The 19,180-nt window shown below is 52.8% G+C and overlaps 1 protein-coding gene and 1 pseudogene across 2 annotated transcripts in view; one reads left to right on the forward strand and one right to left on the reverse strand.

Moving 5' to 3' along the window:
* The window catches only part of TBCD (tubulin folding cofactor D), a 155,390-nt gene that overhangs the window by 107,575 nt on the left and 28,635 nt on the right, over positions 1-19,180 (reverse strand). For both annotated transcript variants that reach the window (XM_047709329.1, XM_047709328.1), the window contains exons 8-13: positions 18,929-18,974; positions 17,116-17,248; positions 11,254-11,390; positions 10,010-10,070; positions 9,064-9,138; positions 3,797-3,891 (exon numbers count right to left, since the gene is read on the reverse strand). In XM_047709329.1, the coding sequence (XP_047565285.1) occupies positions 3,797-3,891; positions 9,064-9,138; positions 10,010-10,070; positions 11,254-11,390; positions 17,116-17,248; positions 18,929-18,974 (547 nt within the window). The remainder of the gene's footprint in view (positions 1-3,796; positions 3,892-9,063; positions 9,139-10,009; positions 10,071-11,253; positions 11,391-17,115; positions 17,249-18,928; positions 18,975-19,180) is intronic.
* Positions 16,022-16,385, forward strand: LOC125088200 (40S ribosomal protein S12-like; annotated as a pseudogene).

The following is a 19,180-nucleotide window of genomic DNA, read 5'->3' on the forward strand; positions in this document are numbered from 1 at the left end:
TTGAAAATGCACAAAATTTAAAAATCGGTGAGGCATGTGGTCCTCAGAACAGACGAGTGCCAGGACCGTGTCAGGAGCACTGGAGAATACAACCCCTCCCTGGGCCCAGCTGCTGCCTTGGGAACTGAGGTACCCAGGCTTGTGGGGAGGGACAAGGTCAGGTGAGGTCGGTGCTCTGCATCCACGAACTGCAGTCACAGCCAGGCCCCACCTACCGAAGCAGGTTGACTCTGGGCCCCACGGTGCCTCTGCCAGGGAGAAAGTGCAGCAGTGCCACTAGCACAGCCCCTTCTGGGACCACAGGACCACCTCCGTGGCTGACTCTGACCTGACGACCCCAACCCCACCCCCACCCCACAGCACTTGGGCCAGATAATAGCTCTGCCAGCCTTCCTGTTTTCTCTCATGGGCACTTCCCCAATAAGAAGCTCAGATGCCCAGACTAATGCTGGGGCGCTGGTCAAATGCTAGTTTTTGGATGAAGTCACAGAATATAGCAAAGTAGGGAACTCCACAGATAGGTCCTTCTACCAAAACAACCATTAAGCCAGCAAAAATGACAGACTCGACTTGTTCAGAACTCTGAAATCTCGTCAAAAACTTATAGAACCTTGGAGAGTGCTTAGTGAAGAAACAACCTACAAAATTTCAGCCTTAAGGAAATCTGTTAGGTCACTGGCTGTCTGCAGACTTAATGGAACCAAGACTTCAGTGACCAGACACACCAAGGAATACCATCGACATGAACAGACTGGAAGAAGTCACTACATGGACAACGATCACCTTCAATAAGCAACAGCAGCAAAGACCCGGGGACAGGGGAGAACCTGATTTCCAGAGTTACCACATCAGAGTATTCAAAATGTCCAGTTTCCAACAAAAACAACAAAAAAACCACAAAGCATATAAACAGAAGAGTATACTTACATTTCAAAGGAGAAAAGAAAAGCAGAGAAATTGTCCCAGAGGAAGCCCAGACTTTGTACTAAAATCAAAGACTTAAAATCAACTCTCTCAGATATGCTCAAGAGCTAAAGGAAACAACAACAACAAAAGAAGTCCAAACAAGGTATGTCAATAAAAAGACAGAAACTATAAAAAGAAACCAACAGAAATTCTGAAACTGGAAAACACAGTAACAGAAAAGAAAACTTCAGGCAAGCTGTACAACAGCAGATCTGGGCAAGTGGAAGAAGAAACCAGTGAACCTGAAGACAGGGCAACTGGCATCATCCAGTCTAAGGAGCAAGGAGAGAAGAAAAAGGAATGTTAGCCCTGGTCACCTCCGGAGCCTACACCAAAAAAGATCACTGTTCCCCAGGCCTGGCACCGTCCTTCCCAGGCAGGAGACAGCTCAGCTCCCTGAGGCCCCACCAGGCACAGCAAGGGCCTACAAGACAGTTAGCACACATGGAAGATGCCGCCAGTCTGGAGGCAGCCAGCCGGTCAGAGGAAGACCACATGTTACATCTTCCAGATTTTCAGCAACAGCTTGACACTTCTCATTCATGACGCCAACACCAACACCCTCCCACGCCAGCAGCTAGTGACCAGTGGCACCTCAACATCATAAGGTCTGATGGACACATCCACGCCAGCCAGTCTCAGGCACAAAAGGCAGAAAAAAGGCTCTCTGTCCTTCAAGTTAAACTGGAGTTGGAACCACCCAGGCAAGGATTTCACCTTGTCTGTGACACACTCACACACGGAAGACTGGTGAATTCGACTTGATCAAAATGCAGGACTTTGGTGCAAATGACACCAACCAGAAAGTCAAACACCACCACGGAATGGGGAGAAATACTGCAGGTCCTCTACCTAGTAACAGACTTAAATCCAGAATACATAAAGGGCTCACAGCAACAACAGAAAGACAGCCCGATTTTTTAAATGAGCAGAGGATCTGAACAGATGTTTCTCCAACAAAGATATCCAAATGGCCAACACATGAAAAGATGCTCAACATCATAAATCAGTTATGGGAATGCAAATTAGAGACACGATGACATACCACTTCACACCCCCTAGGAGAAAAGCAAGTGGCGGGAAGGATGTGGAGAGACCGGAACCCTCAGAGACACCGCTGATGGAAATGGAAATGGTACTACCATTCTGGGAAACAATTCGGCAGCTCCTCAAAAAGCTAAAGACAGAGTACCCACATGACCCAGCAGTTCCACTCCTAGACAGATACACCCAAGAGAAACAGAATCACATGTCCACACAAATGTTCAGAGCAGTGTTGTTCATAATAGCCAAAAGATGAAAAAAAATCCAAGTGTCTATCAACTGATGCACAAATAAACGGTGTAGTGGGGACACCTGGGGGGCTCAGTCAGTGAAGTGTCTGCCTTCGGCTCCGGTCATGATCTCAGGGTCCTTGCATCAGGCCCCACATCAGGTCCCACATCAGGCTCCCTGCTCATGGGGAGCCTGCTTCCCCCTCTCCTCCCTGCTCATGCTCTCACTCACTATTTCTCTCTCTCTTAAACAAACAGATAAAATCTTAAAAAAAAAAAAAAAAAAAAGGGCATGTATCCATGCGATGGATATTATGTGGCCATAAAAGGAACAAAGGACTACTGTCGCATGCTACAACCCGGACGGACCTTAAAGACCTCGCTAAGCGGAAGAAGCTGGATCAAGGCCACTACCGAGTCCACTTGTAAGAAATGAGCGGCAAAGGCAAATTTAGAGAGACAGAAGCAGACTAGTGGTGGTCTGGGGCTGGCCGTGTTCAGGAGAAACGGGGAGTCACTGCCCGAGAGCACAGGGTTTCTTTGTGACACAGTAGAAGTGTTCTGAAATTAGATCACGGTAATGGTTGCACAGTTCTGTAAACGCACCACACACCACCCAACCGTACACTCTAAATGGGGGAACTTCATGGTATTTAGAATTTTACCTCAGCAAAGCTGCCACAAAAATAAACAGAAAGATTAAATAGAATCTTGAGGGTCTAAGAGCCCTCCTCACACTTCACAACACCAAGTCCAAAGCCATGACTCCTGACAGCCCACAGCTTGCGCGCTAAGAGTAAGACGCAGGCCCTACCCGTCTGCACAAACGTCTCTGCTCTGGACAGAAGTCAGAGCCCACGCTGTGGAGCATCCGTGGTGACGTGGCCCAGGAAGGCATCTTCTCCATCCTTCGCAGGTACCCTTCCCTTCTGTGCACAGCGGCACCGCCAGCCACACCCAGAGCTGATCCCCGCCAGCCAGACAGCGTTTCCCACGGCCACAGCCCCAGGCTCCACCGCCACGTGTAGAGGGCCAACAGCTGGGACATGCAGGCTTGGAGCTCGGTGGTCCCTCTAGGTCTGCGACACTGTGCCCGTCCCCCTGCTCAGGCCGCTACCAGGCTTCCTCCAGCCCTCCACCCCCACCCCCTGCTCATGTGAGTCCAGGGGACCGTGATGACACGCCACATGATAAACACAGTGGCAGTGCATAACTTAACAGGCAACAGCACCCCCACGGGGGAGAAAACCAGTCCTGAGGGACAAGAAAATCTCGGACTTTACCAAGGTTCCAAATACACAGTATATCTGTGCTGTGGTATTAAAATTTCACAGCAGAGAGAAGAGGCAGTCAGAGACCCAGAAACGTCAGTACAAAAAGAAAGGTTGAAAGCCACAGGTCTCGTTTGCGCTCTCCTGCACACAAATGTGCAGGCAGCGAGGGCAGAGGCCTGGGGCGAGCCCGAGGCAGCCCACGCTGGAGACTCAGGGTGACATGCAGCACCAGCTGGCTACGAACCGTCCTGACGATGCAGAGCAAACGCGCGCGGTACTTACCGTCCTTGAGTCGAGAAGGGAGCAACAGGCCTCTTCTGCCCAGTTCCGCCAACGCCAGACAGCCTCCATGCCAGGCGTTGTCCGTCTCCTGAAAACTGAGACACACGGACAGCCTGAGACCGCAGTGTTGTGCCAACTTCTCCCACCGCATACACACACTGCAGTCCGCATCCTGGGCCCTGGGGCCTCCCTAAAACCCCCTCGGGAGTCTCCCAACAGTCCGCTGGCTAAGGAAGTAAAATACTGCAGCTGCATTAAAGGGAAGCACTGTGTTCAGGCATTTCTCTTCAGACCTCGCAATGACAAGCACCGGTCCCAGGTGGGCTCCACACGCTGCCAACACAGAAAGCAGCCGCAGATGCGTGTCAGCAAGACACCCAGGCTCTGCACAGGGCTCCTGTCACAGCAGCGCGTGCCGGCAGACGACACGCCCGGCGACTGACCCCATTCGAGGCATTAAACCTGGGGGCTCGTGGCACAGTGATTCTATCAAATTCAGGCCAGACTACGTTAGCAGAAAAGAGACAGGGAGACGTCTTTTCCTCCTCGCCTGACTTGAAGGAGAGATTAAACAGGGAGAATGAAATGCCATTCAGAGAACGGTTTTGCACTATTTAAAACACTGGCTTTCAGTAAACAACCACAATTGATCAAGTCGTAGTAAAATTTTGTACTAATAAAATTTCTCCTGAAGTAGTTCGGGAGCTCTCTCGTTTCCAAGTGCAGCCCTGGCACCACGACTGCTGAGAAGTGCTTCTTAGATTGGCTTCTTAGAGTTTCTCCACTTGGCTGCCAAAATAGTCATGGAAATACACTTCACCAAAAAGCAAGAGACGTTAAAGGGCTCTTTCCTATTCTAAATCATCAAGTGATGACAAGGAAATGTTTACGGGAACCAAATAAATTGCACTCCTCGCTAGCAACAACACGGGAACATTCAGAAAGGACAGAGTGCGGGCCTATCTGCTCACCAACAGACGCTCGGCAAGTCCCGGCCGAGCGCACAGGCCCGCAGACACGGGCTCCCTGAGACAGACGAAGGTGCTGCCCCCGGACCTCACCGCCAACCAGTGCCAATTTCTACTGACAATTATAAATTTTTAAGTTCCAGGTATTTCTTTAAATGTCTGTCACAAAGGCTATCTGACCATATCAAAATTGAATACTGCACTCTGTGCACTTTAGGGTTTTAACTAGAAAGAGATGCTGTATGCTTTTCATAAGATTGATAACATTTTAAAGAAACTTATAAAAGATCAGCATTATGATGACTCAATTATCAGTAAAACAATCACCAGTTACACCAATGTCTATTTCCGAACTAAATGGACTGCTGTTTGTCAAAGGCTGTGGAAGGGCGACATGACCTCTGTCAGGCCTGTGGCTTGAGGGGGAACGGGACAAGGAAGACCCTCACCTTACCGGCCCCTACTCTGCCCACTCCAGGGGGGTCTCAGGAACAGTGCCTCCCCTGCACAGCGCCTGGCTCGCGGCCAGACTTCTGCCCCACTCACTCTCTCCAAGGCCCAACCTGCGCAAGCAGATGTGGACGCAAACACGCAGACTAACAACAGGAGCATCACTGCCTCGGCTGAGCCAGGGACGCTAGTGCTCTGCTGAGGGGCTGAGGGCAGGCTCTGCCCCAGACCCAAGTACAGGGCAACCCTGAGAGGGTACAGGGTTACAGATGAGTCAAGACCAGCAAACGGCACAGCCATGAGTGGGTAGATTCAAGAGAGAAAAGCCACAAAGGCCTTAGGGACCCTAGCCTCACATCACCAAGGGCAGTAGGAAGCATCAAAGGAGACCCCAAAAATGACCAAGCGGAGCATGTGGAGGGCAAGCGACCGTCGGTGTAGAATGAACAGTGAAGACATTCTCGTTTATCTTGGAAGGACACAGGAAAAATGGTGCCCCTGGGGTGCCAGGAGGAGGGGACACTGTGTACCGGGGCAGGTCAGAGAGAAGCACTTCACCATCTTTCATTTTGAATTTTTAAGTAAAATAGTACCCAATCACATGCAAAGATAAAACTAAGAGAAGAACGGAAAGGAGCCGCATGGCTGCTCCCAGGGCCACGGGGGTTCCAACTAAGGTTTCTCAATGTCAGAGATTCCGAGAAGTCACAGCACCCACAGCACACCCAGCACGTGGGACCTGGGGCTACAGTCTATCTGCTACCTGGAGACCCCCGTGCGGCTAAGTTCAGATGTCCAACACTAGAACCCTGGACAGGCCACCAGGGCCTTGCTCCCCTCCCGCAGCCCCTCTGCTTCTGAGGCGGACCAGACTGCTGGTCTAGCACACACTATGTCTGGAGTTCTGCCCTGAGGTGACACTGCTGGGGCCAGCAAGGGGCTAAAGCACTGTTTTCTAAGGGGGGGCGGGGCCGCAGGCACGGACTGCCGGCCGCACATCCCGGGGGTGGACATAGGGAAGGGAGCGGCAGCTGCTGGATGATGGCCAAGCCACTCACACTGGTCCAGTGGGGCTCACTGTAGAGGCCCCTGGGGACAGGTGTGGCTTCGTTCCACAGAACCGGGCCTGCAGACGGAGCAGGGAGTGAAGGGCAGTCCTGGGAGTGGGGTATGCTCCGATGACGGGATTAACACCCCATGCCGACCCCTTCAGAAGAGCCTATCCCAGGAGAACACAGCAGGAGGGACGAGATGGTACGGGCACCTGTGCCAGGCCATCCGCCAGTCCTGCCGCCCCACCCCCACTGCACACCCCCTCCACCCAACAGGCTCCCGCTTTCCAGGCTCTCAAGCATTCTGGGCTGGGCTGAGAGTGACTCCGTTCTGTGCCCAGTGCCGCAGCCAGGTACTTCACACCCATCCAGGGAAAAGGCTGCCTCTGCACTCAGGTCCTTTCCCTTGACGTCCCGCTTGTCACTTTGGGCGGCCAACCCTGGGAAGCAAGGGGTAAAGCAGTTTCTACCCTCCACTAAATGCAAAGACTAGAGGAAGACGAAGGCAGAGAAGTGTCTGCAGACTAAACTATCAAGGATGAGTGAAGGAGACCACAGGTGCAGGCCGGGACAAAGGGCCATATGTCTGGCCAGTAGAAAATGTGTTCTAGGAGTTTGATGGAGACACACAAGGTCAAGGGCCCTAGGCCTCCAGGCAGAGGTGCAGTGAGCGGTGAGGGAGGTACGGGAGCACTGGAATGGCCACCACCAGGAAAGCTGGCACCAGGGACGCCGCCAACAGGGGGCCGGAGAGCACAGGTGTGAAGGGAAGGAAAGAGCCGGGCAAGGGAGAGCCCGAGGGAGGGCTAGGGAAAGAGACCCCAGAGGGTCCTTGCAGAAAGGCTCTGAGGAAGGAAACAAGAAAAGACTTGAGGCTGACCTGCCGTGCCTAGGCAAAGGAGCCAGGGAGGACAGGCTGGGGTGTGGGACGTTGGTGCTTTCCACCCTCCCAAGGCCTGGCTCAAAGTGCTGCCCTCTCCCAAGACCAGGGAGCCCCACCACAGCCACGCAAGCACCGTCACCAGTCGCTGCCCGGGGACTCACTGCTGCGCTCAGGACCAGCGGGATCCCGCACCATCCGCACACTCACTGCCGCACCCCCAAAAAGCCCAAGAGGACACCCTAAGCCAAGCCAGCAGAACCCGCACACGGATGGGGAGCACTCTCTTCCCCCAGAGTCACAGGAGGAGCACGGGCTGCCTGCCAGGCAGTTTCCCCTGAAGACCTACTGGCCACACAAGCAGCTCTGTCACTCTGAACAAGGGGACACTTGACATCCTATTCCCTGAACTCCTCCAGTGGTCAGAGAGCAGGCTGGAGAGGAAGTGCCAGGGAAAGGCCGGAGGAGACACGCACGCTGTGGGTGCTCCCGGCACAGTCTTGGCCACTGACACGAAGGACCAAGCACCCGCCAGGGCAGACGCTCCTCTCCCTACCCACACGCCCTGGCAGCCCAGGAAGAAAACAACTGGGGACCAACCAGCAACACCCTTCTTAAAACACCTGCTTCCAAAACCCAGAGAGAGGTTTCCACAGGCCTCTGGGACGAACCGTACCAAAGACGCTTCGCACCCCTCAGTGTGCCCAAGAGCGCAGCACGCTGCCCGTCTCTGCCCTGCTCCTGCCCGCAAGACCCAGGCTCAGACCCCAAGGACCCGCAGACCGCACATACATCCCTGCCACACCCGCATCACAGGCCAGCCAAGGGCCTTCCAGATGCCTCCAGAAAGGCTAAGCCAGATATAACACAACCATGACCCCATGTGACTATTAATCTTTGATTTTTTAAGAGGCGGCAGGGAGAGGGAGAGAGAGAATCCCAAGCAAGCTCCACTCCCAGCATGAAGCCTGACGCAGGGCTCAACCTTACCCCAACAGAGATCATGACCTGAGCCCAAATCTAGAGCCAGATACTTAACTGACTGAGCCCACCCAGGCGCCCACCACATGGAACTGTTTGAATTTAAATCCAATAAAATTAAAGATTTTATTTATTTATTTGACAGACAGAGATCACAAGTAGGCAGAGAGGCAGGCAGAGAGAGAAGAGGAAGCAGGCTCCCTGCTGAGCAGAGAGCCCAATGCGGGACTCGATCCCAGGACCCTGAGATCATGACCTGAGCCGAAGGCAGAGGCTTAACCCACTGAGCCACCCAGGCGCCCCTAAATCCAATAAAATTAAATTAAATGTAGAATTTTTTTAAAAGCAGAATTCACACCCATGTCATACAAGCATCTTTGTAAGGTCCACAGCCACATGCGGCAAGCAGCTACCACAGAGGCAGATCTGGAACATGCCACACCACAGACCTTCTCTCAGACGTCACCCCAATGACCCCAGGTTTCTTCGAAGAATGATATCGATGTACATGTTCAAAACCACTTTTTTCTTTTTCAAGTTTTTAAATGTAATGGGATTTAAGCTGATAAAAGAAATGTAACAGGGGCGTCTGGGTGGCTCAGCGGGTTAAGCCTCTGCCTTCGGCTCAGGTCATGGTCTCAGGGTTCTGGGATCGAGCCCCGCATCGGGCTCTCTGCTTGGCAGGGAGCCTGCTTCCCCCGCTCTCCCTGCCTACTTGTCATCTCTGTCTGTCAAATAAATAAATAAAGTCTTTAAAAAAAAAAAGAAAGAAATAGAACAGAAAACTAGAGTTTTCAAATTTAACTTCAAAAGGAAAACAAAAAGGCTCTGGAAGCTCTGACAAAACGGCTCAGCTGAAAGAAAACGCCAAAGGAGGAAAAGCTGCCGCTGCTTTTAACCAGAAGCCCCCCCACCCCCCGAGATCTTCTCACACACCTGAAACAATCCAACACGGACCCGACCACATCATCCGCCGGCGCTCTGGGAAGCCTTGCAGCCGTCCTGCCGATTCTGAAAGAGAGGCGCCACCCATCAGCATCAGCAGCCTGTGGTGAGGGGGACAGTCAACGAGGAACGGCCCCAACAACTTCCCTCCCTCCAGAGAACGGGAACGAGTGGCAGACCCAGAGCCAGGCTCACAGGCGCTCTGCACAAGGCCTGTTAGGGAGCCTCACTCTAGTGACATAAACGGACCGACACAGACACCTCCTGAGGGGAGGGAGACAAAGGGGGGGGCCTCGCCCACAGGGCAGCAGCCGGCCACTCATGGTCGATGGCACCCAGCCCCAGGCCTGACACCCTGACACCCCCCAGACCACCCTCCACCTGGCAGGATGCCCTGCTAGATACCCCCGACCGGATCAGCCTCCCTCCCTGCCCAGCCCACTCCACCCACATGTGACTCTGGGCTCAGAGGCTTCCAAGGCAAACGCCTTCTCCATGCGGCCACCTCTCTGCAGGCCATTCCCTCAGGCGTAAGAGCAGACAAACACCACCTCCCCGCGCAGGGGCTCTGGGACTGGATAAGGCTGTGCTCGCTACATGGGGGCTATGCCTGCCTGTGCAGGCGGCGGACAGGGGCTATGCTGAGCAAGAAAAGGAACATCTGGAAGGTAAAGAAAGGCAAGCTGGGCATGCTCTAACTCTGTCCACTCTAGCCAGAAAGTGAAGAAAATGAAGGAATGAGGATTCCCCAATAATGAATTTTAAAATGAGAACATAAAGCAATAAACATATATTAGAAAAAACTATTCCACCTTCTAAAACCCTCCAAGCGGTTCACAGCTCTCAGTCGCACATGAAGGGCTGAATGGCAGGAAGGTTCCTTTATAAGCTGCCGGCCCCGGGCCCAGCTCCCCGCAGTGCGACAGTGGGCACTTACCCTTTGGCCGCAGACCACCGCACGATCGTGTCCTGGTCCTTCAGCCCGACCAGCAGCTGCTCTGCAAGGACACAGGAAGGCCAGGCCCATGAGCTCCACGCACTCACCCCTGTTCTAAGATAAGTTCTTCATTTCCCAGACTGAAGGTGTCCCCCATGAGCACCATGAAGGGAATCACATTAATCATTTTAATTACAAGGAGAAAACATTTCCTTTTCTTTGTTTTTCAGTAATGATTTAAAGCCAACTCTTGCCATTGTTGCTAAAAAGTAGACCCACCCAATCAGGGCAGAAAGCACCAGTGAGGAAGACTCCCCAGAGATCAGTGTCTGCGAGAGGGGGCGGAAAAGGGGCTCTTGTTGGGATCTCAGGCACAGGCCAGGCTTTAGGAAGAGCCATGCAGAGGCCTAAGTAGTGGGGAGATGTGAGGCCTCTCGGTAAGGGCCGGACACGTCCCACTCAATGGAAACCTTGACCAAGGGCACCCAGGCAGCCTGAGAAGGCCCAGCATGGGGGAAGGACAGGAGCCTGTGAAGAGGTGAAGTTCACTCTGCCCGGGGCAGTGTAGGACCTTGGAAGTGGGGGGAGCAGTAGGTGTAGACAACTCTGGGAAGAAGCTCACTGTGAAAGGGAGGAGAGCGGACATGAGAAAGAGCAAGACGGCACTAGGGAAGGTGTGCTGCTGTCCCTCACGGACAGCAGGAGACCCTACAGTCGGGGGCAGGGGGAACCCGGCGAGGAGGGGTAGGGGAAGGCTGGCAGGGGTGCAAGGCTGCTGCAGTGAGGCTCTGCCCCACTCCGTGAGCAGCAGACACTCCCTCGGGTAAGAGGAGGGCAGGGCCCAGAGCTCTGCGGGTCTGCAGCGGGAGGGTCACTGCAGGTATGTGCGGATCAGGGAAGCCACTACTTTGTCGCTCCAGGAGAAGGCCTGAGGCCATAGGCCGGATGCACCCAGGTAAGGCACGGTGGAGGGCTGAGGGCAGGGTACCACGGTAGAAATACAAGGGCTCACACATGGGAAGCAGCCAGTAAACACAATGACAGGGCCAGGGCCAAAACAGTCATGGGCATCAGGACCACAGGCCAGCAGCCACAAGCTCCATAAAGGTGAGGGTGGGGAAGGTCACGGAAGGCCGCGTGACGCCAGCACAAAGTGGGCAGGAAGGCACGCAGCCAGCGCAAGGCACCTCAGAGGAGCCTCACCAGCACCCCCAGGACCAGAGAGCGGCAGGCCCCCTACCCACCTATCACGCTCTCCACCTCCTCGGGGATATCATAGTCTCCGTCACTGTCGGGAGTCTCCACATGCGTCTTCGCCTCCCTCTGACTCTGGGCGCAGAGCTGCAAGTTAGCGGCCAACGAGCGGCAGCCCCGCTGGTACCTGCACAGAGAAGCACCGCCTCAGACCCGCGGCCGCTCCCCTCCCGCTCGCGCCCAAGAAGGTGCCCTGATGACTGAGGTCAGAAACTTAGTGTCCCTGAGAGTCTTAGCGGGTGCCTGGGACAATTCCGTGTGTCTTACAGAAATAAGACGGAAGGAGCATGGAGTCACTGCTGGCATCCACAAGGGCTGCCAAGAAACGTAACGACCAATCTGAGCCACTGAACAGAGAGGCTGTGCTCCCAGAAGTCCCTGAGTGCCATGCAGGGTTGGGGGAAAGACGGAGGACCGAGCAGGACCACAGCAGTGCGCTCAACAGAAGCAGCAGCGAGGGCACGCATGGGGCCCACGGGCGTCGGCCTTATTCACAAGGTGCTCTGCCTCCTGTCCCTACTGCCCCCCAGGCCCTCCGCCCCCCTGCCCTCTAGAGCTCACTCACTGGCCAGCTCCTGCAGACACTGTCTCCAGAGCCTTCCTCTCAAGCCCCAGCAGGTGCAGTCCTCCCTGCACCCCCATCTGAGCTGAGGCCACAGGCATCACCCGTGTGCCATGAGGGCACAAGCACAGGCCGGCTCCGATGTCCGACTGCACGGCTCCTGAAGCTCTGGCTGCCAGTTTCCCCATCTGTCAAAGGAGATCCTACCCAGAGGCTTGTGACGGCACAGACGCAAGGACATGCACGAAGGCCCGTCACTGCCACCTTTCCTCCTGGAAGGTGGGCACCAGTGCACCACACCAAGGCAAGCACGTATGGGCCAGACGGGCCGGTGGCCTGGAGCACAGAAGGTGCCCAAGTCCGGGTACAGAGCGCACCTGGGGCTGCAGCCCGAGGCGGACTTCCAAGCGCAGACAACTGGAGCTTCGCAGACGGAGCACAGAACCCGAACCAGTCCAGGCACTGCTAATGGCAGCCCGCAACGGCTCATTAACTCCCTGGACCAGTTTCCAACTCCGTTTTCAAGCAAGTGCAGTGGCAGGCAGCCCCAGGCAGCCCACCTTCAGATGTTCATGCAATCCTCTCCCCTTGGTGCCCCCCCAAACCCAAGGACTCCTTCAAACCAGGAGGCCACAGCAGCGAGGGGATGTCCCTCCCAAGAAGGCTCAGGAAGACTGTGGCTTCCGTCTTGCCACCCCCTCACTCAGAACACATGCCCACACTGTGCACTGCACTATGGAGAGCCCCACAGCAAGAACTTTGGGAGGCCCCCAGCAGACAGCCCATAAGGAATGGAGGCCTAATGACCGGGGCGTGCTTGGGTGCCCCCACCAGCAAGGAGAGCCTTGAGATGGCAGCTGCACCGGCCCACACCTTCCTGAAGCCTTAGACAGACCCTGACCACAGGACCCAGCCAAGTTACACCCATTCTCAATCCAAAGAAATAGGCACATTAAAAATGCATCATTTTAAGCTGCTAAATTTGGGGGTACTCTGTAACATAACTGTGATGTTGTCATTTACAATAAGAAATCTACATGGGGTCTTTGTCCATTTCTGGATTAAGGTGTCTTCATTTATGTTCATGAAGTGACTTTTGGAAAGCTCCCAGGTCACCTAAGGATGGGGACTGGTCACCATGGAAACCAATCATGTGACTGGAGGGTTGGAATTTTCAATCTCACCCCCTGACCTCCAAAGAGGGAATAGGGGCTAGAGGTTTAATGAATCACCAACAGCCAATGATTTAATCAATCATGCCCCTGTAATGAAGCCTCCATAAAAATCCAAAAGACCAGGGTTTGGAGAGCTCCTGGACTGGTAAGGGCGTGGAGACCCGACCCGGAGAGAGTGGTGTGTGCAGACAGGACACAGCCCTTCCCCCACACCTCGCCCTGGGCATCTTTTCCTTCTGGCTGCTCCTGAGTTGTATCCTTTTATTATAAACTGGGATCTAGCAAACAAAGTATTTCTCTGAGTTCTGTGAGTTTCTCCAGCACGTTAACGGAGCCTGAGGAGAGAGATGTGGGAATCCCAATTTATAACTGGTCGGTCAAGGCACAGGGGACAACCTGGACCTGCCACTGGCATCTGAGTAACGGGGGCTTGGGGGGGTGAGACACGACCATCTCCTCGGACTGAGCCCTTAACCTCAGGTGTCATGAGGAATCAGACACTACCTTCGGGAAGACAGTGTCAGAACTGTGAGACCCAGGAGTTGGCTGATGTGAGGAAAAACCACACCTCAGAGCGGACGTCGTCAAAACAGAGCAGCGGCTCCACAGTTACCTTCCACATCAGGAGGTAACTGATATGGGGAGAATGACGCCAGCCACCGCAGGCTTGTCCTCAAGACCACCAACTGCCCAGCACGGGGCCTAACGATGGCTGTCGTCCTGGCTCCTAACCCCTCAAATCAGGACACATACTGATTATTTCACAGGAAAAGCACTCACCCTGACACACAGTAACCAGAAACTACAAAGATGACTGACTTCAGGCTGCTGTCGGGTTTACCCTTCTGCAACCAACTAAGTCATAAGCCAGCCACCACTGGCACACACGAGATGACAATCCAGACTGGGATACCATTCCACACAGCAAGGAGATGCCCAGGGGCACCACACTTTCACATCTCTCTTCCTCCCCAAAGGTACTTTCTAAACTGCAGCACGGGGGAGAAGAGCCCAAGCCAAGAGCAGCAGTCTTGCCTGGTGGATGAGAAGAGATTCATGACTAGAGAGATGGCGATCTAGAGACAGGTGTTGGAGGAAAAGTAGCTCTAAGAAGGAAACCCGTAACTGCACAGACGTCTCCTTGGACCCTTGCACGACCCCTAAGATGTGCGAGTACAGGCAGGCCCCAGAAGCACTGTGTGAGAGCAGCCGGGAGGTTGAGCTGGGCTGACTACGGTACAGAGTCAACGTAACCCTGGGGAGTCCGTGGGATGGGGGCCCACCAAGGCAGACCAACCAGCTGTGTGCTGGAAGTGAGGAGCGTGCGCTCCAGGGAAAAGGAACGGGAACAAGACCACCTGACAAGGTCTCAGGAAGAGGGAGCAGCCCCAGCAAGTTACCAGCCTACCAAATGTGCTTACTCCTCATGAAGGGGAGATAGCCAACAGAAGGAGGACACTGAAAATTGAACAAAAATGTAACAGAGGAGATAAAATGAAGAGAAAAAAAATGAAGATGGAAGAGACAGAAAAAGGAGCAAGAGGGTTGACTTCCATTAAATGTACATGGAAATGCAAACCGAACAAAGTAATTATGGTGCTGAGTTACTCCCCTTCACACATAAAGGCTTATAGTCCCTGCAATGACTAATTTTATGTGTCAACTCGACTGAGAGACAGAACACCCAGACAGTCGTCAAACATTATTCTGTGTGTGCCTCCAAGTGTTTCTGGATGAGATGAACTTTTAAGTTGGTAGACTAAATAAACCCGATTGCCTTCCCCCGGTGTGGGTGGGCCTCGTCCAATCAGCTGAAGACCGGAACGGAACAAAGAGGCCGACCTCCTCTGGGGTAAGAAGGAATTCTTCCTGCCTTTAAACGCCAATGCCGGGCGCCTGGGTGGCTCAGTGGGTTAAGCCGCTGCCTTTGGCTCAGGTCATGATCTCAGGGTCCTGGGATCAAGTCCCGCATCGGGTTCTCTGCTCGGCAGAGATCCTGCTTCCCTCTCTCTCTCTCTCTGCCTGCCTCTCCATCTACCTGTGATCTCTCTCTGTCAAATAAATAAATAAAATCTTTTAAAAAAATAAAATAAAATAAATAAAAAAACTCCAATGCCGCTTCAGCGCTCCTGGGTCTCCTGCTTTCTCACTCGCCCTGTAGGTGTCGGGACTTGCTGGTCTCCACAGCCACGTGAGCTGATGCCTTACACAGGCACACACATCCTCTCAGCCTGTTGGTCCTGTGTCCCTGCAGAACCCTAACACAGTGCTGAACATTAATTTTCCTTGCTTTTTTTTTTTTCAAGATTTTATTTATTAGTCGGGGCGCCTGGGTGGCTCAGCGGGTTAAAGCCTCTGCCTTCGGCTCAGGTCATGATCTCAGGGTCCTGGGATCGAGCCCCGCATCAGGCTCTCTGCTCAGTGGGGAGCTGCTTCCCTCTCTCTCCGCCTGCCTCCCTGCCTACTTGTGATCTCTGTCAAATAAATAAATAAAATCTTTAAAAAAAACAAAAAGATTTTATTTATCTGTCAGAGAGAAGGGGAGAGAGAGAAAGAAGTGAGCACGAGCAGGGGGAGCGACAAAAAGAGGGAGAAGCAGGCTCCCGCTGAGCAAGGAGCCCGACGCAGGGCTCCATCCCAGGATCCTGGGACCATGACCAGAGCCAAAGGCAGACGTTTAACCATCTGAGCCACCCTGGCGCCCCCCTGAACATTAATTTCCCACGGCATTTTGGAAACTAACCACTAGCATTTAATCTCATAAACAGCTTCTTACAGAATAAGCTGTATGACCCAAAACTAATCTCAGTAAAACATCACTAAAACATAACACCCTTCTCTGGAGTTTGCTGGAATTTGAGACAAAGGCTGAGCTGAACTTTACCAAACTCCTCCCAAAGCACCCATAACAATACTTGAAATAAACCTGAAGGCTCTTGACCCCTTCCCCACCAGCACCGAATCACGTGAAGGTGGAAGCTTGAGCACACTCGAGGTCCGGCTCCCCCATAACCCACTGCCATGGCCAAGGAAGGCCCTGGAGGGGTCATGGACATTAACAGTGCTTTACAGGGGGCTAAAGACCACCCCAACCACGGAGCCCTCGTACGTGGACTTGACAAAGCTGCCAGAGCCATCTCTGTGCAGCTGCAGCAACTGTGAGGGGCCTACATGTGTGAAGCTGGTGGAGGGTCTGTGCTGAGCATGTCAACCTAATTAAGACCAACGACAACAGGAAACAAGGGCAACAGACGGGCCTCTGTAAAACTGACCAGGAAGGGAGACCCCGTAAAGTGGCTGGTGTAGTTGTGCGCTGGTGAAGGACTAGGGCAAAGACTCTCGGGCCAAGGATGTCCTCAAGGAATACTGCAAACGCGAGAAATGAACAAACACAAAACTTCGTTCTTGTTCCTCACAAAAACGCAAAAACAAAACAGAAAACCTGAAGACTGTTAAAAACACAGTACTCCGGGGCACCTGAGTGGCTCAGTGGGTTACAGCCTCTGCCTTCCGCTCAGGTCATGATCCCAGGGTCCTGGGATCGAGCCCCACATCGGGCTCCCTGCTCAGCGGGGAGCCTGCTTCCTCCTCTCTCCACCTGCCTGTGATCTCTGTCTGTCCAATAAATAAATAAATCTTAAAAAAAAAAAAAAACACGCACACACAGTACTCCGAGCACAGCAGAAGTCTGTTTCTGTGGAAGCCACTAATTCAGAAGGCATGCGTGACTTAGCATCACACGGCTAGCTGAGGCCGCTTCCACCATAGGCAAAGGCAGCTGAAGGACTGAGAGCTTACTTCCTCCAAAAGAAGCTTCCACTCTGCTTTCTCATTAATGAGGCTTTCCCTATAATGAGGCCAAACTGGTAAAGTCACACTGCACCTGATTAATGTCACATAAAATGCAAAATCAATCCAGCCTGTTATCCTACCTGAAAGACACACAGAAAAAAAACTAAAAGGAAAACTTTTCCTTTCAAAATCAGAAACACTGCTGAGACTAAGGAAATGGAGTGGAAGCAGAAGATAACAGCATTCTCTGTCATGGTCACCGCAGCCCCGCCTATCGCCCCCCCCCCCCCCCCCCCGGGCCTCCCCGACCCTGCTCTACCAACCTCCACGTCGCCACCCTGGGCTTCAGGAATGTCAGTCCCAGCCGCTGCACAAGCTTCACCCCAAGTTTCCGGAGCAGGGTCTGGTTGCTGTCGGGCAGCCGGCAGCCCTCCAGGCACTCGAGAACGGTGGGGGCTGCAAACAACAGCATACGTAGCTCAGACTGGTGGGAAGGGTCTTCTATGGTCTCCCAAACTACACCCCCTGGGTTTGGCCCCCACAACATTAAAACCACAGAGGGATCTACAGGCCCCAGATGCAGCGTGACAGCCAGATGTACCATGGACCCCGGAAGCTCCGCTTCATAGAGAACCCCTCATCCCACGTCATTTCCCAAGCGCAGTGAGAGTTGAACCTGCTCAACTTTCCCACTGTGAAGCCACAAATGTGCAGGCTGGCAAAAAAAAAAAAAAAGAGGAGCCCCAGAAAGAGCAGGAAGCCACACAAAGCAAAGAACAGCTTACGCGAAACACACTGTGAATTATAAGAAACTGTGCAAACATCATGGGCCCAGCCCAGTGGGCGGGGGAGGTCTCCCCAAACAGGAAAATGGGTGGTCAGGGCCCTGTGCTGCCAAAGCTGGTGGGGGACGAGGTGGCATTACGGGGAGACCAGGGCCAGGAGAACGCACGAGACGGCATTTTGTATGAGACAAGGAGGGCAACATTTCAAGACAAGTTGTCACAGCATCTGAATCACTTCGGCAAAGACCCAAACAGCATGCAGTGACTGACGTGGTTACGAGTGACAGTAACATAAAACAGACCCAGCGCATGTGAGTGTGCAAGTCCACTGAGGAGGACGTGTGACGATGCTGAGCAACGGCTGCTCGTGTTTCCAGGCGCGACGGCAGTATCAGCGCCTGTCTCCAAAAGCACCCTACCTATCTTCTGGGGGTACACACTGCAACAGATGCAGGTAAGACGGCAGGCAGCAGGGTGTCTGGGCACGCTGAGGAGGAGCACAGGGAGCCGAGACGCCCATGAATGGAAAATGTGAAGCCTGGGACAGAAATGTGGGAGTTCGCTACACTGCTCTCTCTTCCTTTATACATGGTTGAAATTTTCCATAATGAAAATTTCTTTAAAATGTAGGCCCTACTGGGGCGCCTGGGTGGCTCAGTGGTTTAAGCCTGCCTTCAGCTCAGGTCATGATCCCAGGGTCCTGGGATCAAGCCCCACGTGGGGCTCTCTGCTCATCAGGGGGCCTGCTTCCCTCCTCTCCCTGCTTCTCTGCCTACTTGTGATCTCTCTCTCTGTCAAATAAATAAATAAAAATCTTAAAAAATATATATATATACACCTATGTATATATAGGCCCTACTATTCAAAATTTATTCACAAATCTTCTAAAATATATACCTGCAAGAAATTTCTCTTGGTCCAGGTAGTAAACTTCTCTGCAGCAAGAATCACAGAGTTTATGATCATAAACTGAGCTTCTGTCTAAAATTACAAGTATGGGGGAAAAGGTCAAAGCCGTGACCATGGCTGCAGAGACAATGCAGCTGTGACTGGGGTCCCAGGAGGTAAGCCAGAGACCTCAGGGTGTGTCCACATCACCATGTCCCCCAGAATCAAAACCTGGCACACAGCACATCAAGAGCCCAGACCTCCCATACAGGCCTAAAAAAAAAGGCAGAGTAAAGCACACATGCACACACAAAACAAACAAAAACAAGAACTATGATAGTGTCCGAGTACGGCAAAACTTACAGACTCTTGTAACTACGAGTAAAATGTGAGAGAGACACACACTGGATCATAAACAGGCAAACTCACGTCACAAACACACCTTCTTACAAATAAACCTTACCATAGGGTAAACAGTCTTCACGTTTTCCATGCTTAAATATTTGTGCCTTTAAAAAAGAAAGTCAAATGTTACAAATATATTTACAAATTTAGAACATAAATCATCAAAACAGTTCACTGCATCTTCCATAATTTTTACTCTAAATACCACGAAATAACGAACAGTTTCTATACATGATAAAAGAATTACAAGAAGCAGGAGAGGCAAAGTCGGGAAAGGACTTCGCGCAGTAGGAAAGCAACCATAAGGCCA

Source organism: Lutra lutra, chromosome 16 (assembly GCF_902655055.1).
Source record: "Lutra lutra chromosome 16, mLutLut1.2, whole genome shotgun sequence".
Taxonomy (NCBI): Eukaryota; Metazoa; Chordata; class Mammalia; order Carnivora; family Mustelidae; genus Lutra; species Lutra lutra.